The sequence below is a fragment of the Cricetulus griseus genome, chromosome 3 (genome assembly GCF_003668045.3).
Source record: "Cricetulus griseus strain 17A/GY chromosome 3, alternate assembly CriGri-PICRH-1.0, whole genome shotgun sequence".
Classification (NCBI taxonomy): Eukaryota; Metazoa; Chordata; class Mammalia; order Rodentia; family Cricetidae; genus Cricetulus; species Cricetulus griseus.
Genome location: NC_048596.1, coordinates 107666467 through 107692910, shown reverse-complemented (window position 1 = coordinate 107692910; position 26444 = coordinate 107666467). Strand labels below are relative to the sequence as shown.

The 26444-nt window shown below is 37.4% G+C and overlaps 1 protein-coding gene across 1 annotated transcript in view; it reads left to right on the top strand.

Moving 5' to 3' along the window:
- The window catches only part of LOC107977363 (disks large homolog 2), a 1172797-nt gene that overhangs the window by 150241 nt on the left and 996112 nt on the right, over nucleotides 1-26444 (top strand). The window contains exon 2 of the mRNA XM_035442394.1: nucleotides 21940-22098. Within this exon, the coding sequence (XP_035298285.1) occupies nucleotides 21940-22098 (159 nt within the window). The remainder of the gene's footprint in view (nucleotides 1-21939; nucleotides 22099-26444) is intronic.

Here is a 26444-nt window from a genome sequence, read left to right as displayed (position 1 = left end):
GACCTCTGGCAGGGAGACATAAGGTTGAGCTGAATACCAAAGAGGAAATAACATAAAGAAGTAGGAAGACAGCAACATAAACAATTCAATGAGATAGAGTAAAGATGACTGAGTTGATTATTAACACTTAAGTGTATTTGGAAGCAGGGAAGCTAGTTAGGAGATACCTATAGAATAATCCATGTGCCATAACACAAAATTTATCTGTGTTCAGCATGTTTAGATTATGAAGTCCTTAATGAATATTTAGTCATTATTTATAGATTCATTCTATAATATATTCCAATATTCATTCATCAGCCCAACATCTCCACCTTGTCCACAGTGTGTTAAGAACAAGAAAGTTAACACAGCTGTTTACACTGCTGACAGCTGACAGCAAACCAAAATAGCATAGCTTAACTACAGTCAAGTTCATTTCTCTCACACAGCAAAGCCCAGCTGCTTGTCTCAGGCTATGGTACCTCACAGGGTTAGTTACCAAGTTCTCTCATCTTGCTCTTCTGGCACAGATGACTTCAGTCTTATGCAAACAATACAGAACACAAAAGAACTGAGAAAATTGGCATCATTTCTGAAGAAGAATGGTCTAGAAACTGACACAAAATATTTTTTGTTTGTATTGTTTGCTTAAGTTTATCATAGAGTAACATAGGAAGCCTGTGGAAGTATAGCTTATTTTGGCTAACAGAAATGGATAATAGGGTTAATTTTATAGCAGCAATGAAAGACAAGAAGGAATAAATAAGAGAGATATAAGGTTAATGGCCAACTTTTTAATACTACACTACACTTATAAGTTCTTTGCAACTCTTCATTAAACAGTAGAGGACTTTAAACATGGTGAACCTCTTCTACACTATATGAGACTACTGAACACTGTTACCTTAGCAGTTCTTTTAAGTATTTTTATGCATCGTAACATTGTCTTAGTTATATCATAGGTGAAATATTTTTTACTGTTTTGAGTTTGTATCCCCTGTAGCTCAGATTGAATTGGAACTCACCTCTATGTGTAGCCAAGACTGACTTTGGACTCCTAATTACCTTGGTTCCATCTCCCAAGCTCTAGGTCTCCAGGTCTACATCACCTCACTCAACTTCATTATAGAAGCAATTTCTTATTGTGTCTTTATTTACACAAAATGTGTGGTCCTATTAATATGCCAAAAAAGGAAAGAAGGTGTTATGGCCCAATCCAGGCCATTTACCATTTTATAAGTTATGACCATTAAGGAGCCATGTGTGTCATTGAAGTCAGAAGTTCAATAGCCTTCATCAATCCTCACTAGCATTTAATGCTAAATTTGAAATTCAGTTACATTCTATTACCAAGCATGCCAACTAACATACATCATAGGCACATGAGAAAATAAGCAGTATTGAACTACATCTTACTCACACACTCTAATAATGATGCCAAACTCTCTCTCTCTCTCTCTCTATATATATATATATATATATATATATATATATATGTGTGTGTGTATCATTCAACCAATGTCTTATTTCTATCTATTAATTGACTCAATTAACATTTATTGTGCTCTCTTTAAGCATTTGCATGGTGCTCATTACTGGGGAATTATAAGAATGACTAAATAATTGCCTCTACTTCCAAAGAGTTCATATTATAGTGGAAAAATATTAAATCTGTTTGGAAAGTGCTACATGACACTAAGAAAGTACAAAGAAAATGTGTTATTTCATCTAGTAATGAGAAAGGCAATTAGAAGAGTTAATACTTGAACTCAGCCTTAAAATATAAATAAGGATCCACCAAGGAGTCATTAACTACATCAGCAGTTTCTTTAAGCCACTCAGCATTTTATATATCCATATTCTAGCTAATCAATGTAACTTCTCTTCAGCCAGACATCATCTGATGCCATACTCAACCACTGAGGAGCACTCTGGTAGTACACTTTGTAGTGTGTTTGCTTACTGCCTGGGGAACTTTGAGATTTCATACATACAGTAGTAATCTCCACTTGACCTTTAGGCTTTGTCATCATAATTGTTCACCAACACACTATTCCATACGCAGCCACCACGCCCTCCTGCTCTTCCTGTTTGTCCTTTCAATAGCACATATGTGTCTAAGTTAAAGGCAGCTACTTGTACCCTGCGGTACCTTTTTCCTTCTCTCATTTTCCTAAATGAAATCAGTTTTTCAGCTATATAATAAGCATGCCACTGGAAGCGTGTCGCCGTTGTGCTCCCCTCCCCAGCAAGTATTTTCTGTGTTTCTCAGCACTAAGTGGTTATGTGCTTGAAGCTCTGAGCAACATCTGAGTTTCAAGCAGCTGTGTTTTGCATTGTCCTCATTTTGTATAATTAAGAAAAACAGGAAGCCAATCACTTAAGTAAAGCTGACCCTCTTCATTCTACAGACCCAAGCAAGGACTGCATCGGGATTTTTATAGCACACAGTTGACAAAATTTACCCTGCGATCCACTTGAAAGTAGAACAAGGTTAGAGGAACTGTGATGGCATAGTAGCCTTCCTCTTGAGTGCAAACAGCTGTGTTTTTCTGAAACCACACAGTCAGATTTGACACGCTTCTCTTATATAAGCAGTTATCGATTTAGTTTGTTGTGTTATGATACAGGATTTCCTCTCACATTCTATGCACCAACTCAAATCTTGGGAGCTGGTAGACATTTTACCTTCCATTTTAATCTGCTGTGAAGCCAGCTTTTTACCAACAGGTTTTGCCCCTTTTGTCTGTTAGACAAACAGTCAATATTGCAAGGTACCAGGTGTGTGTATGTGTAAGAATAAGGGTGGGAGAATGTGGATTGCTATTTGAAAGGAATACAAACTTTTTTAAAAATTAGTTTATACACATAACATAGGAAGTAGTAATTTTTGAGGAAGGCCTAAGCTTTTATTTGATTTTATTAAAGAGAAAAACTAGTAGTTTCTATAAAAGATGTTTCTACTTGAGTTTCATTTTATTAGACACAAGAGAAGAACAATTATTTTGTCATATAAAGCTTAACATATAAATAGTGGTTCTTGTAGTGATCGTCAGTGTCCAGTTCAATAAAAGATCAATGTTTATTGAATGGGTCATATTTGTTGGTTATTATGGTTAGTAAAGGAGATGTGGAGATATTAAAAAGGGTAGTCTTTGTCCTCAAAGCATTTATTTGATTGCAGGGGAAGCTGACATGTGTACAATGAAAGGCAACCCACAATGACATTTACAAATGATCTGGGTTCTCTTCTCATAAACACCTATTGTGGCTAGACCCATGCATCACTTGAATTTGAACTCTGGCATTAAAGCCTATCAAGAGGCCCTCTTATATAGTCTTGACTGCATAGTGATTCCTTAATTCAACACATGTAATTTATAATCTGGTTTGTGATCAACTTCCAGGACTTGGACACCTTTCTTCAGGGGTATCCATAGTGCTCTATCTGCCTTACAGATTTAGATAACATTTCTACACAATATTGTATTCCTAATTTTATTTCAGGGCACTTTGAGGTAGGATTATTTTTATTCACGGTTATGAATGAAAACCAACTCAGTTAAATTTAATAATTCCTCCGGTGTTGTACAGCAAATAACTATGTATTTAAACTCAAACACACTATTGTGCTATATGTGACAGCCCTTGCCTTTAGCTAACAGAGGCACATGTTAAGTATTTCGAGTGTAAGATTCCAATTGAGCCCCAATTCACATGCTTCAGCTGCTCTCACCATCTTTGTGTCTAGACAACCTGGTTACAACTTCTTTTTTTTGGTTCCTTCTCATAAAAATGAAAATACTTGTGTTTTACAGTTTGAGTATTAGGATAAATGTTTTGAAATAGAACAATGATGTATTGAGGAATACTACATTATCAAACATGACATGGGAGCATAAGAGAAGTTGAAGAATATATCTCTAGATATATTTCAAAATAAAGAACTTTTTCATGTTTTATACAAAGGTCATATGTACTAAATTAACTTTAGAGAAAAATTCAACCTTTACAACCATAGCACTGCAATGTGCAATACTGTCACTAGGCTGGGTAGAAACTGCAAAAAAAAACCTAGAATAATGATTAATGACTTCTGGTGGGGTGACTGTACTTCAAGGAAGTGGCACCAGATTGCAGTGTCAGATACCCAACACAACTTTTTTTTGTTTGTTTTTTGTTTATTGTTCTGTTGTTGTTGTTGTTGTTGTTGTTTTTCAAGACAGGGTTTCTCTGTGTAGCTTTGGAGCCTATCCTGGCACTCTCTCTGGAGACCAGGCTGGCCTTGAACTCACAGAGATCCACCTGCCTCTGCCTCTTGAGTGCTGGGATTTAAGGCATGTGCCACCAACGCCTGGCCCAACACAGCTATTTGAGAAAAAATAACAAACGATTCATAGACATAAGAGGGACCCTAGATAATACTTTGTCCACACAATTTCACATTCAAGGAAAACTTGATACCTGTAACCATGATTCAACATCACTCTAGGTGTATCTATTAATCACATTATATGCAGAGTAAAATTTGGAGGCACAATTTAAGGGATATTTAAAACAAGAGATATTTTATACATTGTCGAAGAGTGCTCTTTCTTGCTATTCTTTCTCAAACAACCTCTTCCTTTTTCAATTTCATCAAATAAAGGAACAGTAGACTCTTGAGTGGGACCTCTTAGTAACTGAAAGTCTTCCCTCAGGGACATCTGCAGTATCTTTAAAACACTGTATAGAAATATAGTCAAGATCCCCGTGGGCCATTGCTGATAGGGAGTTTAGCCAGATTTTTCCCATTGATCTCATTATTTTTCTCTCATTGGCATGCATAAAGTATTGACTCATCCATTCAAACATTCAAGTTATTATAAAATCCCCCCAAATATTCCAGAGTAGAGAACATTGGAACCACCCACTATTGTCACAGCATGAGTAGCCTCCTCTACAACAATTCTTATCTACATTAAATAGTCTGCACAATATTGTTACTGCATTAAATGCCATGTTATTTCTTTCTGTTCATTTACCTCTAAAGAAAATACAACAGAATGAAAGTGAGTGAGACTGCATGCTGCTGTCTCTTCAATATGCTCGGCTTCATTTTTAAGTTTTCATTTGCAATCAGTTTATGATTAAAATTAATATCTGCAATGTTCCTAACAAGTGAGTAGGGGATAGCAGAGAGCCACTGCTTTATACTATTTTCCAAAATAAGAATTTGGTGACAAGGAAATCTCTACCAGAGAAAGTAAAATACTTTTCTCTGGTCACACAACCTCTTGCAGTCAGAGCCAACACTGGGTTAGGAACTATACTATATCAATTATGGTCTCCAATTATCTTTCTAATAAGCTTTCTGGAAGTAAGAGCTAACTTGCAGGAGTTCCAAGAACAAGACCGAGTTGATGGACTGCCATTAACCTGCTTCAATATGAAACACATAGTGTCTTCAGCAGTGAGTCCACCTTGCCTTATGCTTTGAAACATTCTGACCTTTGCAGTGAGCTCTTAGTACTGCTGTTTGCAAGTAGAATGGCAAGCTCTGGAGAAAGCATGATTTCTTCCAACTCAAGGGATTGTTGTCTAAATGTCAGTCAGTCTTTAATTCTCACTAATTATGTTTGAAAGAGGCCTCACAAATGTCATGGCTTTTATGAAAACAACATTTACCATACATATCAGAACAACATAAATCATTTGGATCATTCATTCAATTTGCCATCATCCTTCAACATTTAAGACAGTTCAATATCAGATGTACCTGAAAGGTTTACAAGCACTGCTGGATGTTCCCTCCATTCAACAGTTGAGCCTATCACATACTAGTCACTGTGTCCAGCATCAGGAATGCAGTCTGATCCTGTTTCAATTTTTACATGTGTCACACAAGGCACACTTACTTCAATGAAGATAAATTATGGTTTACAAAAGGTAGATAGTATTTTTTCTAGTAACTAAATTATAATAACTAAAAATATTTTTGTGCACATGTACTACACATGAAACACTATGAGCAATCATATTATGATTTAACATTCCTTAGGGGAATGTTAAAAAAGATGAAAGACTTACAATCAAAATGTAGTATAAGACAGGGCACATGTAGTTCCTAGATTGTTATTTAATTAGTGACACACAAAATTTCCAAAGACGTAATATAATTATACTCTTGTAAGCATCAAGTGGTGGGGAGCATACTTAGATGGTTGCATGTAGTCCTGGGGAGTTAGGACCGGAGTTAGTATTGTCAGGAGATCTAGGGAGTCATGAGAAGAGCTGGCATTGTTTAAGATTTAGGGGACCAGGATGTAGTCATTGCTCATCCAGTCACAGTCATCATGCCAAAGCAAATCCTTCTGAAGACATAAGATTCAGGGAAGGCATATCTTAGAATTCTGTCCAATATGTAGGTCGTTGATTCTTCAGATAATGCTTGAATTTTCAACTTTATTAAAGTATACTTTTCTACTATGCTTAGTAAAAATAAAGACAGAAACACGAGTACATGTCTTAAGTATCCACATGGATTCTCTTTGGTTGAAACCCACTTATTCTTTTATTTGACATTCATAATATCCATCAACACTACAAAAACAAAGCAAGTTCTGTAAGTCTCCAAATTGGTATGTATTGTGAACTAGGTGTATGCTCTCATCTAGAATGTTTTAATGAAGAATTTATATTTTAAATATTTTCTCAGCATTTCAAGTGAAATTCTACCCATGTTTTCTAATATATATTGCCTCCTTCTTCTAGACTGTAAGAACAAGGTGTATCTCCCTCAATGATGATTTACTAAATATTTATTGAGGGCCTATAACTGTCAAGCATTGAACTTCTAGATTCAGTGACTATAAAGTAATAAAACACAGAATAGTGTCATTTTTTTTCAAGAATGGCATAGTCCAGTTAACAGTCAGACTTACAAATGGAACAATTATCTTTCAAATTATTAGGATTGAAGCCAGATCTTTGAAATACCCAGAAGAGGGAACATTGGTTGTCATAAGAAAAGTTTTGGAGACAATGTGACATTTTGTCTGGGTCTTATAGAATGCAAAAATGACAACTCTCAAGCTACAACTAACCCATTGATATGTGTAGTGGCACATACCATCATGGAATCTATAGGAGTAATTTTCCTCATCTGTGTTAGGATGCTATGGGATTCTCACAGGAGAGTTATGAAGATATGAAGTAATACAAAAAACCTCATGCAGATAGAATAGATAGGGGTAGAAGTAGCTGTCACATACATTGTCAGCTGGGCCTGTTGGGCCACATAACTTACTACTTACTGGTAATGTACACCAAATGCACTGTGGGATTTCTTCACATATCCTGATGTTTTAACTGTGTAATTAAGTACGCTTATGCAGTTAACATCTACCCAACCAACCAGACTACAAACTCCATAATAGGAGTAGAAGTCCTTTGGTCACCTAGCCAAGTAAAAAACTCACCATCAAGTAAATGATTGCTGGAGGGATATGTAGTGATTAACAGATGATCTATCATTGCCAAAATACAGCATTAGGTCCTATTTTGAAAATATAAGCACTCCAACTCTAGAACATTATTTCCTTGACAGCAAAGATCATGACCCAAACCTCCGGAAATAGTACCATCTCCCTTTGAAATTAAGTTCAGCATCCTTCCTCATCTTTTTGCCTCAGTAATTCTTCAATTTTTCTCTGATACAAATAATTTTGAAAGCATGCATGGAAAGATGATATTGTGGTGTCAATCATTCTTTTCCTGGATCATTGGGCAAAATATATAGATTGCACTTATTTTATTTCATCTAAGAATTTGAACTAAGAAATCTCACAGACATCTTCCCTTCCTTCTAGAAACCTTCCATCTCTCCTGAAAAGTTATTAGAGGAGTCCAGTCAGGTCCCTTGAGACTTCATTACTTCCCAAGGCCATGATGAAGCATTCTTCTGAATAAAATTATGTTCTACTTCTTCCAATTAACAGCAGATGATAAAAGTGCCTGCCAATTCTGTTGCATTTCAGCTGGGTGTTTTGCTCTTGCTTGGTCATTTGTAAAATGTGAACCTTCCTAATGGGGACCTAGTTAGTCATTGGATTAATGAGTTTCAGCTGAATCAATGGTGCCTAGCACACTGTGAGCATTCAATAATAGTCAACAGCAATTTATATGCTGACTTAAGTTACTCCATTGAAGACCATTGACTGAAATCAATATTGTGTAGCTTTCCTACTGCATTTAACTTACAGAAAATAGATGACATTTGTAGATTTGGAGCTCAGATTATGTATAGCCCACTAGCTATGTTCTCTGATTTCTAAAAGAATTTGCAAAGGGTGTTATGATGAATTTCTTCCTATGTGTTTCCTACAAGTTTACAAAATGGCTAAGTACAAACTTTTGGAGCTAAGTTTTTCCTCCTGCAAGTAAAGCTATGTGAGTATTTGTCTTTATCCATCTTTATCAATACTTAGCTCTCTGTAGACATAATAGTTAAAAATGAGTACAGGAAGCCTGTCACAAGCAGCTTGTTAAGGCACATCCTATTCTGGTGTTCCTCATACCAGAATACATACAATAACTGTATTTTGATTCATTTAAAATTAAAATAGAATTCAAAGATCTTGCAAAAGTAAACCCAAAGAGTCAATGAAATGCCAAAACAAAAGTCCACATCAGCAGAGTTGTATTCGCAGGACTTAGGAGGTGAAGTTTGAGATTACAGTGAAGCATATGGTGCCCCATGCCTTATGGCACATATTTGCATTTTGAAAGCTTTTAATTACAAGGAATTACAATTCCACTGAGATCCCCATAGCTCTGGACTAAGAGTTTTAAAAACAAATCAATATTATGTATTTGCTAAATTATAACCTTTGTGGGAAATCAATAGCATCCTTGCTGAGAAAAATATTTCACTATTCAACTGAACTGTGGAAATTCTTGCCAAAGGCCAAGTCTGATTAGTTATTTAAGCATAGTCATTAAGTGAACTACTTCATTATGCCAAAAGATTATAATGACTTACTGTGCATACATTTGTTGCAGACATGCTGGTTCTTAACCTATGTCTTCTTCAGCTTTCCTTCACATCCCCTTCACCATTACAAGGCAGGAATATCATCTTCTCTCTCTTTTTCACACAAAACTTGCATCTTATTTCCTTTAAAATAATTTGGTTATAATGACAATGATTTTAAAAAAATCAAAACCAAGTTCTAACATGTAAGTACTTGGTTAATAACTTCTATATAAATTAAATATATTTTGTTTAAAATTAAAGTATCTGCCTTCCCATAGCATGGGTTTCTTCTTTTCTTCAACCTAGTCTCCATCCTCTGTGTTGCTAGACATAGTGTAGGCACTGGAAACCAGACAATAAAGTGCCTTCTGACTCCCTGTTGGCTAGTAGGAAGCATTTGAGAAGGGATAGATAAAAAAGGTAAAAAATTCTAAACACAGAGGTTCATTTAGTTTTGGAAAATGTGTTTGGAGAGAGTGCTTAGAAAGATATTTGCTCAAAAGTCTTAGCAAAGCTCTAGATTCAAGTTGGCCAGTAAGTTAAACAGGTACAGAACAGAAGTGCAAAGTCAGTGGCATTTGGGGATGCATGGAAGTATGCATATCAATTTGAGGAGCTGAACACAGCTGATCCATATCCTGGGGACTGAAAAGTGTGGGAGGAAACAGTGCTGCTGGTGGTGGCAGTGGCAGCAGTTGTGTGTGTGTGTGTGTGTGTGTGTGTGTGTTTGAAGTGAAGAAGTAGAGGAAATGCTGGGATTCAGACTTAAGGCAGCATGAAGAAAGTACTGCTTATGGGGACAAGGAGTCTACTATATATGTTGGAAATAAGAAGCAAAGAAAGAAGGAAACAAGTGAATCACTCCTGCCTTCAAAGTTTAACAAAAGATGGGGTGGAGAAAGGCCATTATTTCTTATTGAAAAGAGAAAGAGGTGGACGGGTGGATACGAAAACTTTAGAGCTTGTAAGAAAGAAGCATGTGTGCTACATCCATAAACCATCAATTCATTACAGCTTTACCAAGTGCACTTAGGTCTGTGTAGAGATTGAATTTGAGCGTGCTTAGCCTGCCACCTTGTGGCCAAAGGCAGATCCTGCACACAGAATAACTAAATTCGGAAGCAAACCAAACCCCAATTAGTGAAGTATTTGCTTATCATAAATATTTGAGACAGAAAGAGCAGAAATATTACTCTTAGAATAAATATCAATATTAGCTAAATATAAACTAGAAACTACCTTTGATTGTTTTTATTGCTCTCTCAAAGCCTATTTATAATTCATCTGTTGATTCAATTCTTTTAATCTTTATATTACCTGGTATTTACATGGATAATTCCAGAGTTTCTAATATTTATTTATTATTGTGTGCATTTATAGTCATGATGTGTATGTTCATGCATGCATGAATGTGACATGGTGCAGGTTATGCGATCAGAGAGCAACTTTCCCCAGAGTTCTCTTTCCATTGTAGGATCTTGTGACTAACCTCAGGTTTTCAGGTTCAAGTAGCAAGAGTTCTTACCCTAGAAGTCACCTTGCTGCTCTGATAATACCAAAGTATAGTGAGACTATGAAGCAACCACAACTCTCATATATTACAACACAATGCAAGTTGATGTGTCTCAGCTGATGTGCAACTACACCACAGCAGTCTGATTGTTAGATTCCACTCTCAGACATATGCCTAAAACCAGCCTTCCATACATGCACCAAGAAACAGAGACAAAGTTATTGCAGAAGCATTGTTATAGTTTTCTTATTCCTGAAAGGAAATTAATAGATATAGTACATATGTTTTCATCAGAGAGTGTGTGTATTAATTTGTGTTGTATCTGTGCTGTATTTTATGTTTTGTGTGTATATATGTGTGGTGGTTGGTTGTATGTCAAGTTGACACAAACTAGGGTCATTTTAAAAGAGGCAATCTCCATTGAGAAAAAGGCCTCCACCAGACTGGCCTGTCAGAAAGCCCATAACATAGGTTTTTTTAACGTTGTGATTGATGTGGGAGAGCCCAGCTCATTGTGGAAGGTGCCACTCCTGAACTGATGGTCCTATAAGAAAGCAGGCTGAGCAAGCCATGTGGAGGAGCAAGTCAGTAAGCAGCTCCCCTCCGTGGCCACTGTCTGCTCCTGCCTCCAGGTCCCTGCCCTGTTGCCCTGACTTCCTTTGAAGATGGGCTGTGGTGTGAAGTGCAAGCTGAAATACACCCATTCCTACCCACAATGCTTATGGTCATTATGTTTTATCACAGCAATAGAAACCTTAACTAAGACAATATGTAAATATTTCAAAGAGTTGGCTGTGTGACTATGGGTCTCTCTATCCATAGGACAATTTAGATTCCCTGGTAAGATTATTCTACACCACAAAATTTCAGTTTAAGACCCTTTCAACTGAGGCTTGAGAGATGACTCAGTTGTTTTTAAAAAAGAGAGAAAAAGTGCTGGCTGCTCTCCTAGAATATCTAACTTCAGTCTCTACCACCAATTTCAGGAAGATCGAAACCACGTATAATCTGGCTACAGGGGATCTGATCCATTTTTGTGGCTTCAGCAGGCAGCACTACAAGTGTGGGGGGCATATACACATATATAAATACACATAAATAAAATTTAAATTTAAAAAGACATAAATATGTCATAGATATGTACTCATAATAAGGCCATTGACAACAGCAGAAATTTATACATGCAGTATGAAACTTTTGGAGAATTAAGAATAGGTGTGAACACCTAGGGGCTTCTGTTGAGTATCTTATTTTTAAGATATGTTATGGTATTCTTTCTTGCTGAAATAGATACTGGAGACTGTTATAAAAGAATGAATGATTTTATAATGAATCTTAATCAATTTTGGTCACAATATGAATACTTGTTTTCTGAGACTGTAGGGGTTCTCCCTGAATAATCTGGGAACTTGTGGCTCTTCCATCTGTTCTCATTTCTTTTAACAAGCTAAGGCTACACCTGTGACCCCAAACAGAAGTATAAGTCAAGAAGAAAGATTTCTAGATCAGCATTATGCCAGATGTTCAAATTTATTAAGAGCGACTAATGAGCATTTGTGAGGAATGACTGTGCAGGGGCCCCATGCCCACTGCTCACAGAGTCCTGAGCTGTCCAATGTGCACCTGCCCCAGACTCTTCCTCTGTTCCTCTGGGACAAGGAGGAGCTGATTTAGTCACCAGGTACTATCAGTTTTATTTTCTTTATTGCTTTTGATCTCTTCTAAGGAAAAAAATATGGGGCATTTAAAGGATTAAGATGTGTGAGCATTAGTGATGTTTTCATAGCTTAGAGATGTTTTCTTCTTCTTCAGGTCCCATTCATTCCCTTTGGACAGTGTAAGAACCTCTTGTCATGAACAGCCATCTACGTTGGGACTCTCTTGTAATATCTTCTCATTTCCTTTATTTGTTAAAAAGTTATTTTTTCCTTAACTTTGAGTACAATGAAAGCTCTGCAAGATAAAGATATTTTGTTTTCTTATTTATTATTGAATCCTAACAGCTAGTGACAACAAACCCCCACCTAAATTATTCTTCCCTCAAGGCTAAGAAAATTTCATCCAAAATAGGGAAGCTAAAGAAAATGTATATCATATTTGGGCATTTTACTATGGTTACTAGTTTTGTATGTAAGGTTAAATCTTTACTAAATAGATATAATGATGAAGGCAAACCAAAATGTTGCTCAGGGATTTCACAGTTAAATATTCTGTGACAGGTGAGTTTTATTAGCCTTGTGGAGCTATTGGTTTGTAAACACCCAAGGTACAGAATAATCTAATCATACTGATATCACTTCCATTGATGGCAAAATTTACCAGCAATATTTCAATTTTTGAAATAAGTATTTCTCTCAAGTGATCCATTCATCAAGATTTTCTGAAACTTTGGAAATTTTAAGATGCTATTGGGTTTGTCTTTAACAAGGAATGAAAATACTCTACAATAGATTTTAATTTCATTCTAACGCAGCTGTTCTTGACTTTTCTTACCAAAAACTTTCTAGGGACCAAATGTAAGGACCCTGGGTAAATGCATTTCAGTGTCTTAAAAAGGGAAATTATGCTTCATCACTCATCGTCCATGAGTTGTGATCTGCTATCTTTGTGTGAGTTTGATGGCTTTGCTTTTTATGAGTAATCTAAGATACCTTGTTCTTGAATAAATTGTCCTGTTATAACCTCAAAGCTACATTAAGTGCACCTCTGTGAAAACATGTGCAAAGTGTATTTTATGTGGCATTTCATAGTTTCTGCTATGTACATGTTAAGTATAGAACTTCTGAAAGCAGTCCTAACTGACAATTTTCAGTCCCATCTATTGAGAAGGGAGCCCGGTGAGGGCAGGATCCTGCGCTGTCTCTGAGTACTGTCAGTGACTATTACCAAGACTTAGTCCCTCATTGTGAATGCTTAGTAGAAGAAGGTAAAAAACAACACATTCACTGTTAGGAGGTTTCACTACCAGAAAAAGCAAAGACATGAGCAGATCCTACTTTGGAAGAAAAGATGATAAGAGACTGTGAGAAAGTTCACATATGAACAGAACCAAAGACAAAACAACAACAACAAAAAGCCAACGATCATACTCCATTATTTAGACAGTTTTATTTAAGCCATCAAGGAAGAACAAGAGGTGAGGAGGTGAAATATATCAACTTCAGAAAAGAATTTTAAAAAAAAAGAGCCTCTTAACTAGTTTGAAAGGATTGTCAGTAAGACAAGATGTGCTGTGAGGGCACGGTGTGGTCATTCTAGCGCTGGAGAGGCTGAGGCTGGAGAAACAGGAGTTTGAAGTTTGACTTGGTTGATAATGTGTTTCAGGCCATCCTGGACTATGCAGTGATAATGTGCCTCAAACCAAACAAACAAGAGATGAACTTCAGGATGAGATCCAGTGGCCATAGCCAAATGTGTCTGTGCTTTATTCTTGAGCAGCAACAAGCTTCTGGAGGTTTTGATGTAGCTAAACTTGCATTTAAAGAAGAAATATCTGAGGGAATATTTGTTGAATGATTCCGTTGATAGAGAGATACCAGTGGTTTATTGGGTGACTTTATTCATTCAATGAGCATTAGTTTAGCATTTATTAAATATCTGGCACAGCAATGCAAGATCTTACAATCAGTCCAGAAAATAAGTAGTCAAACTAATAGACAAAAATGATAGAATACAAAAATATTGAATATATACACATTTGCTGTGAGGTTTGCCTTAAGTTCCATTTTACTCTCTTAGGAGTGAAATGGTTAAATCATGGAGGCTCAGGAGAGGTGGCATCACCCCAGGTGATCCTGGAAGTGAAGAGATAATTGGCAAAAAGCACCCGGAGGGTGGCAGATGCAATGATCCAGAAGAGGCTTAGTTACTCCAGTTGCAAATAATTTGGGGTGGTTTGACTGTGTGGCCATAGGTGAGAAGATGGAGAAGTAGAGAAAAGAGTCTGGCTGAGTTGGGAAAGGTGCGAATGTGTTCAGAAAGGGAAATGGGGCAATTTTGCATATTCTTGAAAGAGAAAGGAGAGCCTGGTGGGAGAATTAGCAATGGAAATGAACAAAAAGGAAAGAGTGAGGATTCCTGCTGAGATGGGGTCTGGGTGGACTGTTAGTTCCTTCACTGTTTGTCAGAAGGGGCCCAAGATAACCCTGACAGCAACACCCCTGCTTTTTTAGTGGGTACTCAGCCCTGTGAAATCAACTTGACTTCACTCTGATGAAAGTCATGTTCTGCCAACTTTGGTGGATACATATCTGGAAGACACGGGAAGGAAAATGTGGAGGAGTCACCTTCACCTGTGTGGCTCCATTTGGGAGGCAGGAAAATATCAGGCTCCTTGGCCAGGTTCCTTCTATTTTTAATTTTCCTCTTTGCATTCACAAGTCCAGTATAAAATAAGACAGATTCATGCAGACTTCAACTTCTAACTCAGAGGTCTTAAGTACTTACTGCATGCAGAAGAAATATCTGTAAGAGATCAAGAAACAAGAATTTGTCAATCAAATTGGTGAGGGAGGTGCCAGTGGGGTCACAGGAGAAGCATGGATCTCAGCCTCTCCACTTAGTGGAATGAACTAGTTACTTAATTTCTCTCTACCTCTGTGTTTCTGACAGAAAAATAAAGGAAATAAAATAATATCTGCTCATTAAACTCATGAGTTTTATAAAAGACTGACATATTAAAGACTTTAGTAAGCACAAATAACTTCTTGCAGTAGCTTATTCAATTACCTATTTGAGCCCCTCAATCAATTATAAAATGCATTTCCAAAGACATTATATTATGTATTTGGTTTTGGCAATATTTACATATCACCATAAAGAAGCATGGCATATAAAGCAAATGAATTTGTGGAAATACTGACATTAATACACTGGTCTAATTATAAAATACTGTCTTTACCTGGAAACTACTGCCAACATTAAGATCACAACTTCTAGCCGGGCGTAGGTGGTGCACATCTTTAATCACAGCACTAGGGAGACAGAGGCAGGCAGATCTCTGTGAGTTTGAGTCCAGCCTGGTCTACAAGAGCTAGTTCCAGGAGAGCCTCCAAAGCCACAGGGAAACCCTGTCTCAAAAACAAACAAACAAACAAACAAACAAACAAAAAATCACAACTTCTGCTTTGGTCCTTGCCCTATTCTAAATTCCTATTTCATAGATACTATGAACAGAGGCAGGTGGACCAGAGCATCTTGGTGAACCATATTGTTTTCACTAGCTCCATAGGCAACTAAGAGGTTTGTGCTCTAACCCTGGTATCGTTGTCACTGTACATGATTATTCATTCTAACAAAGAAAGCATGATGTTCCATGACTCTATGGCTAAAAGTATGTACTGCTGTTACAGATGATCCATGTTTGGTTCCTAATACCCAGGTAGGGCAGCTGACAAGTGCATGTGTCTCCAGCTCAGGGTATACAATGCCTCTAGTCTCTGTAGGTACCTCACTCAGATGCATATCTGTCTATACACAAACACACACACACACACACACACACACACACACACAGAGAGAGAGAGAGAGAGAGAGAGAGAGAGAGAGAGAGAGAGAGAGATCAAAAATTAATCTATTTATTTACAAAAGCATGTTGAGGAAAATGAAACAAAGAGTTAAACAATCAAATCCATCTGGAGCATGAACCCACTCACTCATTCTCGGTTCTTGCTTTATATTAACATCTGCATTTCTGACACTGTAAGTTTAGTGATTAGGACATGCCACTCATGAGAAATATTTTGTTGAATGAGTGGTAGTATTTCATACTAGAAAGCAATTTCCATCTCTGAGTGTCATAGAGAATGCACAAACAAACAGATAGATACCTGCAAAATTCTTGAGCCAGGCACACAGCCTGCTCCAAAGTGTCCAATCTAAGTTCAGGTGGGTATGTGATCTCATCCTGGAGTATCAGATATTGTTTAAAGGCTTGCACATGGGCCAAACTTACTCCATAGGCAAGTCCTGAACAGAACTGATAATCATAGGCAGATGTTTTGTTTTTTTTTCTCACTTGAGGTTCTTATATTTTATATAGATGCACAAAATCATGTATGTGTAGTATAATATGAGCAGGGGGACAATCTGAGAGGGAGGGAATACAGTGTTATCTAGGAGGTCACATGCTCACTATATAATACATACTTGTATGAAGACGACCTTAAATAACACAGTGCCAGGCTAAAAAACAGGTTTGTTAATATTATCTAATTAGTGTCCCATACCAACAACTTCCAAGTCTTATTAGCCTGATTTTAAAAAGCATGAGTGAGTTTCGTAGAACTTCCAGAGTTTCCAGAAGCCATATTACTTGTTAGTGGTAGAATCAGAATTGAATCCCAGGGAACCAAGGCCCAGGGAATCGCTGTTGCTTGATTAAGCCTATTGCTGAAGTGAACATTTTCTCTTTTCATAGGTTCCAAAGCTTCCTGGGCAGTGTAGGCTTCTCTCTTCTATAGAGCCTCTCAGTGATGTTGCAGACTCACAGCTGGTGGGTTGAGTCAGGCAGAGCCTGCCCACGGGATCTTACTGTCCTCCCATGAAGCTAGTAGCAGTGAGCCACGGAACATTACTCAGATAGCATTTGAAGTTTTGCTTCAAATGAACAAACTAATTGCTGGGTCCTTTCTGAAATCGCTGCTTTGATTTGTTGGTATTGAAGGCACTTGACTTCAAAGCTGATCCTCCTCCGCTCATTTCATTCTTGGCTCCTCCTTCCTACATTTCTCAGCTGGCAGTGACTTCCCTGGTCTAGTCACCCAGCTCCCCAAATTAACTCAGCAGAACTTGAATGAAGATTTCCTAGGAGACCTTTCTCTCTTGCCACAAAAATCATTGGCCCTTCTTCACTTCAAAGTGATCATGCTCAAATGCTTTGTTAATTATTTTAATTTCTTCTAGTAATAAATGTAGTTTATTGTAGAATTCACAATCACCTAGAAATAGGCACTATTAGCACCTTACTATTTACCATTCCGGGCTTTTGTCCTTTCTCACATATGCTTTCCTGTGTTTTAGCCTGTTTATCTGAGATTGCTACTCACCTATATGTAAGTAGGTGCTGAGTCTAGAGCAGCGCTGCTTGGATTGCTTCATCCCTATGTTGTACTTTTCTTCTTGCTCTAAATTAGTGCTAGCAAAATAGGGGATTCTTTCAGTTTCCTTCATGTGTGTGTAAAGGTATGTTTTGTGTTGTCCCACCAGGTCCCACAGCTGCTTATAAAAATAATCACTCAGAGGCTTAATATTAATTATAATGGTTTGACTGATGGCTCAACTTATTACTGGCTATCTCTTACATTTAAATTAACCCATTTCTATTAAGTGTATCTCCACATGGACCATGGCTTACCTGTGGTGCTCTGGCATGTTGTTCCTTGAGTGGCTGGATAGCGTCTCTCCTGACCATGTCTTCTTTCTCCCTGTATCTCTGCTTGGATTTCTCACCTAGCTATATTCTGTCCTGTCATAGGCCAAAGCAGCTTTGTTCATCAACGAGTAAAAGTAACACATAATTGCATCATGCAGAAGGCCATCCCACATTTTATGTGTTACCGGGTTTTTTCTTTCTTTAAAAACGTATGCTCTAGAAAGCATCAGAGAACACTTCCAGTGTCACCTGTAATGTTATTTCTCCAACAAGTGACTATGGTGCATGTCACTTAGTAGGTGTTCAGTAAATCTATTGCATTTATAGGCATTGATAAAGGCCGTGCCATAGATCAAATGAAGCAGATTTAAAAACTGAGAAGGAAAAAAAGTAGATGTATTTCTCTAGTTTCTACCACTTTTAAAATCATTACTAATCATGTTAAGCATCTAATGTCCTAGTTTAAAAACAATGAAACTCCATACTGATTGCATGTGAGGGCTCAGGTGCTCTCCTGTCTTCCCATGCATTCTATCACTTGGCCTCCCTGTGTTGTAAGAATGCTTCTCCTCTCACAGTGAGGATGCTAAGTCTCAGAGAGTTCAGTGAGTTTCCCAAGATTACATGGTGGATGATGGACTGGGAGTCTCTTCTAGTCTCTCAGCCACTATCTTTGTTCAGTGTCCTCAGGAGTGCAACTATAAGAGACATATTTGGATAATCCAAATAATTATTTATATTTTCTTCATCATGCTGATAGAAGTAGCCCTATGAAAAGTTCACTCTTGGGACTGACTCTTTTTTTTTTCAGTTAATAATAAAGCTGCAAAGTGCAAAGATATTAAGACTTCATGAAAAGTGGGCGTTAAGATTTGTCAAAAACCTTAGTATGTACCAGGAATGCAATGTCTGTTCTCAGTCCTCATACTTCTGTGAAATAAATGCTGTTCTCTCCATGTATACCTGCAGTTGGGTAAAGCTCAGAGACACTCCACGACTTCACAGTTGTCACTCAGGTAGCCAGCATCAGAACAGAAGTTTGGACTTGTGTTTCCATAGCCAGTGCAGACTTTCCCCCAAATCTATTGGGCTGCAACTGGAAGTCAAAAGGTGGCTGTCATAAAACACAAATTCACAGTGTATTTAACGTTTTGAAGATTCTCTGAACCTCTTTCTTTCTCACTTGGAAATCATAAGACAACATTTTCTTTGTCTAGTTGTTCTGAGAAAAACTCAAGGAAAGAACTTTTAAAAATTCATTTTTATTTGAAAAAAATCAACCTAACTGTATGCTACCTTATATAAATCTACTTCATAACACCACACCCATTACTTTTCCACATCTCAGTCTGGGGTTCCATTATGACACACTCAAAGAACTCAGATCTGTTTAACTCTTTGGTGACTCCCTGGATGAATCTGCCCTCCTTCACATGTGGGCTTAGCTCAGGAAAAAGCTACACTCTTGACTGGGCTTCCAGAATCTTCTGTGGACAGATGGAGGGCAGCCCAGAGTAACTGTAGGGTCTCTCTTGATTATTTAAATCATCGGTGCTTTAAAAAGAATCTTCAGAGCCCAGAGCCATTAAATATTCATGAAGGCATTCTTACTGGCAGCTTCTCCATTGTAGGTAATTACAGAGGGTTGAAAATATCTGAAGTTGCTTGGAAGCACACAAAGCTCTGTCAGCTGCAAGCAGACAGCTGATTTGTAATTTAATTAACATCCTGGCTTGTCCTATTCTTTGTGGCAAAAAGCAGGAAAGTATTTCCTTTTAGTTGTGAAATTTTTCTGAAAAAAAATTCAAACGAAGCTTCTAGAAGAGCGGTACTCTTGCTCACATCCTGCTCCAAATCTGATCAAAATTCCTCTTTCTAGTGCTCACTGGGCTAAGCTGTAGGGCAGCTGTGGGAGATTTTCCAAAAAGGTGTTGTCACGTGGGGAAGGAGTGTGTGTGGTCAGCAAGTGTTGACCTACTTTCTTTCCTTCTTTGAATAATAGATTTTAAAGAGATTGGGCCAGACAATTCATTCAACATTTATTGAGGACCTACTGTATATCAGGCACTAGAGGTCAATGAACTACAGAGCAATTAGGGTCCCTGTTCCCACAGAAGAGTAGGTCAATGGAGTAGGCAAGGCAAATGTTAAAAAAGTAATCAGAAAAATGAATGTCAAATTTAAAAAGTGGCTGGTTTCACATGTCCCCTGGAAGCACATAAAGCAAGGCACAGTGTAGTAGTGGGTGAAGACTTAGGGAAGAAACAATAAAAATTATATAATGTCTGTCCTGCCCTTGCTCTTCCTATCTTCCATTCCATCAAACCTGGGAAGAGGAGAGAGAGCCCTGATCCAGTCAAAACAGCATTCAAATAATTTATTTTAAATTAATGAAGTGAATTTACAAAACTGAGTCAGTAAGATGACCTGTTCACTATGTTGAGCATTCGTCATCTCCTTTCTTCTGGTCCTTGTTGTCTTGGCCTCCTCCTTCTACTCACCCCTTATCTTTCTTCTTCCCACTCCCCTTTGTCCACTTGTTTCTCCTTGAGGTGAAGCAGTAAGTTAGAAAAACTGCAGCAGATGTAAGTCATGAAGGGGCCGCACATCACATATTGGCTAAGGAAACTAGGAAAGAACTGGAAAAGGACCAGCTCTACATGCACAGGACTCAAATAAGTAAAATGTTGAAATAATTATCAAACTATACAAATAATATGTTACATAACACAAGAAGGCAACTGGCAGTTCTGCTCATTTGTGGCAAATCTTTTTGCAGAAAGTGAAAGCTTTTTCTTTTCTGTGGTTCTGTTTTTGAGCCAGCTTCCTTCACCCTGCTGTTTTTCTTTCTTCCTTTTTTTTCTGTGTTCTGAGTCGTATTCACATATTTCCTAGGAATCATCACTTCCTTTGCAGATTTGTTATTTATTTCATATTCTTACTGACTCCACACTTCTCCTGAAATAGGTTGTTCCTGTTTGTGAAATAACTCCTTTTTCAAAGAGTTCTCTCTGCAACTGACTGTGGAGTGAAAAAAGTTCTGGATGAACTTTTTTTGTTGTTGTTTTTGTTTTGTTTTTCGAGACAGTGTTTCTCTGTGGCTTTGGAGCCTGTCCTGGAACTAGTTCTTGTACACCAGGCTGGTCTTGAACTTACAGAGATCCACCTGCGTCTTCCTCTGCCCCCCAAGTGCTGGAATTAAAGGTGCCCAGCTCAAATCTTGCATCATTCTTGACTACAAAACTGCATTTTTATTAATTTCTAGTCTCAGCAAATGGAGAAGTGAATAATGAGGAGAGCACAATGTATTGAAGTATATGATGTCCTTTGTTATGTGTTGAGCAAACAATATCGTTGTGATTTTCCTTAAACCTGGTTTTATAATTCTTTATAATGAAGGAAGTTACATTTAGCAGCCAAAAATAGTTCTGTATCTCAACTAGATAAAACCTACCCTTTCCCTCCATTTCCTCAATAGGCATCTATATCTTCATTCAGCAAATACTTGTTGAACATGCATGGTCAGTACTTGGCTTAGGAGCTTGAGATACAAGGTTGAACACTGACAATTTATTTTCAAACCTCAAGATTAACAGACTTGTGAAAAATTGGAAATGTACATTATAGCATAAAAGATTATAACATAGCAAGCACAAGAAGCTATGAGAACATATTAAGGATGAATAAAGGATGTCAACCTCTCTACCCATGACTGAACTGTATTACCTCTGCCACTAGTCTTGTTATTTGGAAGACTATTTCCTCACTATTTAAGTAAGCTTTCTCAGTCTTATTTGTTTCCAGTTTTCTTTGTCTCAGAAATAGAGTATATTGCCATGACAAAAAAGTTAAGCATTGCTTAATATTGATGACTTTTTACTTGGATTTGACCAGGTTTGTGGTGACCACTGGAAGAGTTTGAAGCCAAATCATATGGCAAAGCCAACAGTAGTTATGCAGTGTGCCCTGATAAGTACAAATTGTCTGAATCCCTTCCTAAATGAATCCCTTCCTAATACTGATTCATCTTTTCCCTCTTTGCTTTTCTCCTAGAAGTATCGATACCAAGATGAGGACGGTCCACATGATCATTCCTTACCTCGGCTAACCCACGAAGTGAGAGGTCCAGAACTGGTGCATGTATCAGAGAAGAACCTCTCGCAAATAGAAAATGTCCACGGATATGTCTTACAGTCTCACATTTCTCCTCTGAAGGTCAGTCAGATTACTTTTTATATTTCATAGCTGGTGAATTTTGGCAGTCCTGATTGCTAAAGGCAATGTGGGCCTGATTGAATGAGGATTTTTTTAAACATAATTGTGGCTACTGGTTGGAGAGATGCTTTCTGTGGTTTGGAACCCAACCTGGTAATTCTGGGAAGTATTTTTATTTCCATTGTATGAATGTCTGGAAAATCCTTTCAGTTGTTGAAAAAGGTCTAAGATTCAAGAATGAAAACTTGACAGGGAAAGCAAACCATGTGCATATTAAGGACAAAAAATTACATTGGCATACCATGGTGCTTGCTCAAATGCTCTCCTTCCATCAGCATGTTTAGTTTCAGATGCAACAAAGGAAGTAAATATATCCTAATCACACCTAATAATTGCCTTGCTGTCTAAACAGAAACTGAAAATGTGTGAGTTGGCTCATCAACACCTCAACTTTATTCTAGGTAAAATGGTTTCCAAGGTGTCTTTCTATTTGGTGTCATACTTCCCCCCAACACTTTCTACCTTTTAAATTTAAATTTAAATATAATTTTTGGTCAATGATATTTTGAGAAGAGACAATTCAACTAGACTAAGAATTTTCTGTACTCCTTGCTTGCTATTTTATCTACTGGTCTGGAGCTTCAAGATTTTGTGCTTTTTGATTAAACTTGTAAGCACTTAATATTTTTAAAATGAAATCATGCTGATGAATCTTTCAGTTTCTAACAACATTTGCTTTATTATCCAGATCAATGGTTTTCTTGGCACTTCCATACAGCTGTATCAAAATTAAAAAAAAAAAAAAACTGTAAAAGTTGCACAAGAGGATGAGATGACTCAATGAGTAAAAGTACTTACTTTCAAGGGTGAGGACCTGAGTTCAAATCTCCAGAACCCACATAACAAGTATACACATATCACAAGATAATCCTGGTTCTACTACTAGGAAATTGGAGATGGAGACTAGAGCATCCCTAGAAGCTTGAAGTCCAGATAGTCTGGTGGAAGGAAAAGATTGACACCCAGGTTGTCCTATGACTCCAAATGTGTACACACACACACACACACACACACACACACACACACACACACACACACAAATTTATGCATACACATACAAAAACAATTTTTAAAATTTTATTTCTTAACTATTTTTGAAAGTAAATGTAAGTATAAAAGTTGTCCTCTTTCTTCTCTAGAGCATAGTTTTAAGAATTGGGTCTATACACTAATCAAACTAAAACTAGGCTGATTATGGTAGAAAAGAATAAGCAGAGCAATATGTAGGTCCTTACATTAGGTCATTGTCTTCAGGATATACATAATGAATAAGAAAAGGTCCAATAAGTTTGTGTGGTTCCGGATGTTTGTATCCTCCTCTGTTACACCATTCAACACTTCATTTGGGAAATGTCACTAGAGTTTGGGGAATGCTCATAAGTTTCCTATTTCTACAGATTAGATTTATCTCCTCTCTCTCTCTCTCTCTCTCTCTCTCTCTCTCTCTCTCTCTCTGTTTCTCTCTGTCTCTCTCTCTCTCTCTTCCTGTATGTGTGTGTGTGTGTTTATATGTATTTTTCTATTGGTTCTTTATTCTTTCCCTTACAGATATATTAGAATAGCTATCTACAATTTCAGTGGTTTATTTTTAAAATTTGGTTGTCATTACTATATGGGGGTGTATAGTGCGTGAGTGCATGTGTTTTACAGTGTGTATGTGTGTGTGGAAGTCAGAGAAGTAGGTTCTTTCCTTTAACCTACAGTTATACTCTAAGGAACAAACTCAAGTTACCAGGCTTGCGTAGGCAGCAGCTTTACCCACTGAGCTGTGTTACCAGCCCAAATCCAATGGTTTTATATGTAACTTATTGTGTACTCTGTTCTTCAGCAAGTTTTATTAGATTTTATGATTCTACCATAGTGGTGATTTTTATTGAATTTTCCACATATCAGATTTTAAAGTATCATGTATGAATAATAAGCATCTCATATGAAATGCCAAGGATAGAAACAGTGTTTCTTCCCTGATTGCAGCTATGAGTTTAGGGTGGATAGCCTCCAATGTATTTGGAAAGGGAAGAACAGCTTGGTCAGGACACCTATTCTGAGGCTATGAGGTAGCCCTTGTGAGGCCAGGTCTTGCTTGCCTTGAGCATCTTAGAGATACTATACTAAACAGGATGTGCTTTTAGATGATCTTGTCAGAAAAGACTCTAATACATTCCTCTGACAGCAGTTATAAAAATAAACATGTATACCTTTTAAAGACAATCAGGCCTGTTTATAGAGTCTACCAATTTTGTGTCATAACATCCCTGCCATGGCTGACCCAGGCCACTGACTTCAACTAATGAAGATACTCAGAAAGAGAGTCCCAGGAAGGGTTCAAATGCAGGTAGGAGTAGCTCCAGCATAACCAGACATATTAAGTCCAAGATCATGCATTTCCAGAGAGACAGGACTAATTTCTTTGTCAAGATGGTAAGAAGTTATTCTATTATCACAGTTCTACTGTTTGAAAAACTGGCATGTTGTTTTCATGCAAAGGAAACCTACTAAAATCAGGAAAATGCTAAGCACGTACAAATGGCCAATTAAAAATGTGTTTTCAACTTTGTTGCTTTTCTTAATCTGTCTGGTGTTCCTGGGTCAAACACTATAAAGAGGCAAGAGGAAGGAAGCACAGCACACAGTTGGAGAATGCCCCATAATTTCACTGAGCAAACCAGGGAGTTCTCTGGTATTAATTAAGAATTTGCATATGGCATGTTAAAAACAGTATGAGATTGCTGGGTAACCATTTAAACATCACAGTGATTAACCTCTAACTCATCTGCTGACTAATCTTAGCATTACAGCTTTGATATCATTTCTTCCCTAACTCCTATCACCCAATGCCTCAGTCCTAAGATTCTTGTCTTTGGTGCCTGTGTGATAAATTGGTTTGCTTAGCTAGTTTTCATTAAAGTGCCTGGGCCAGTGTGAAGTATGGAGTTGGAAAGAAGCATTTACTTTAGCAATGAGTTTAAGGGAATTTGTTTTCCTTGCCTCAAGATGGGGATGCTTTTTCTTTAGATACCATCTAGAATGTCACATAAAAGAAATCAGTTCATAATCACAATAAAAAATAAATTGGCCTAAAGTGAAGCATGAGGAATTTTCTCTCCAGTTTATGTCTGTTTGGTAAGTGTAAACTGAAGGTCAGCTCTATGCATTAGGTTATGGATGGACAAACAACATGGATTTAAATGTGCATTTTACTTCCCTGAGAAGGTGAGTTATAATTACTTGTCAGTCATTCTTAGTCTATAAACTCAGATCCTTCCATCTTCAATACTGTGGGACCTGGAGTGCCAGGGTGCTTTGTAATGAGCATTAATTAGTGAGCAAGTGGTGGAGAGAGGATTTGTATAATTTTTATCCCATTCTCCATTGCCTAATATTTACTGATACAGAATTTCATTGTCCTAAATGCCATAATTTTTCATATATCAACAAAGCTGAAATATGTCTGAGTACTACAACCTGTGGTATCTTATTAAAATTGATGCCTCCTAGAGTACATTAAAATTCCTGATAGTCATCTTATAATTGGCAGTAATTTACTGGAAAATACAACTGGTGGGAATTGTATTAGTTGCACCATTGATAGTCCTTCTAGGTTTTATTGACAGTAGAATGAAGGGTTCTGGGAAGCTTTACTAGAATGTGGGGTTAGTGAGAAAGAGCTATTCATTTGAACAACTGGGCACTGGTTGAGTACATGTGGGAAAACATTGGAGAATCTGTGGACAGACAACAATTGGGCAATCAAGGGTGTAATTTCAATCTGAAGGAAGGTGACATAAATAACCATGGGTAAAAAAAGAACACCAAGAATTCCTTTATGATTTTCTTTCTAAGATAGTAGGAGCTTTCTCATGGAGGTGCACAAGCTGAGGGTGCCATGAGACCTCTTCCTCGCTCTTAGATCTGAGTCTACCCATTGGTTATCACAGACCATACCACACAGAGTGAACGTCTCCGTCAAAGTTAAATTTTGGAAATGGGCTTTCTTTTGTTATTCTAAGTACCTTCTGCTGGGAAATATAGAGTGTTCTCCTTGATAGATGCCATTATTGTTTTAATAGGCATGAAATTCACTTTGCGCTATACTACATTTTTATTCTGTTGTCTGTTGATTGCATTGCTACATTACTCCCCTTCTTTGTCACTGTGGCATCTGCAATGAAATTAAACCACATTTTCATAGGTGCATTTGGTGGAATCTCATCAGCAGTATATGGAAAATAAGGAGATACATAATTCAGCACAGCTGCATGGAGAACCCTGTTAACTTAGCATAA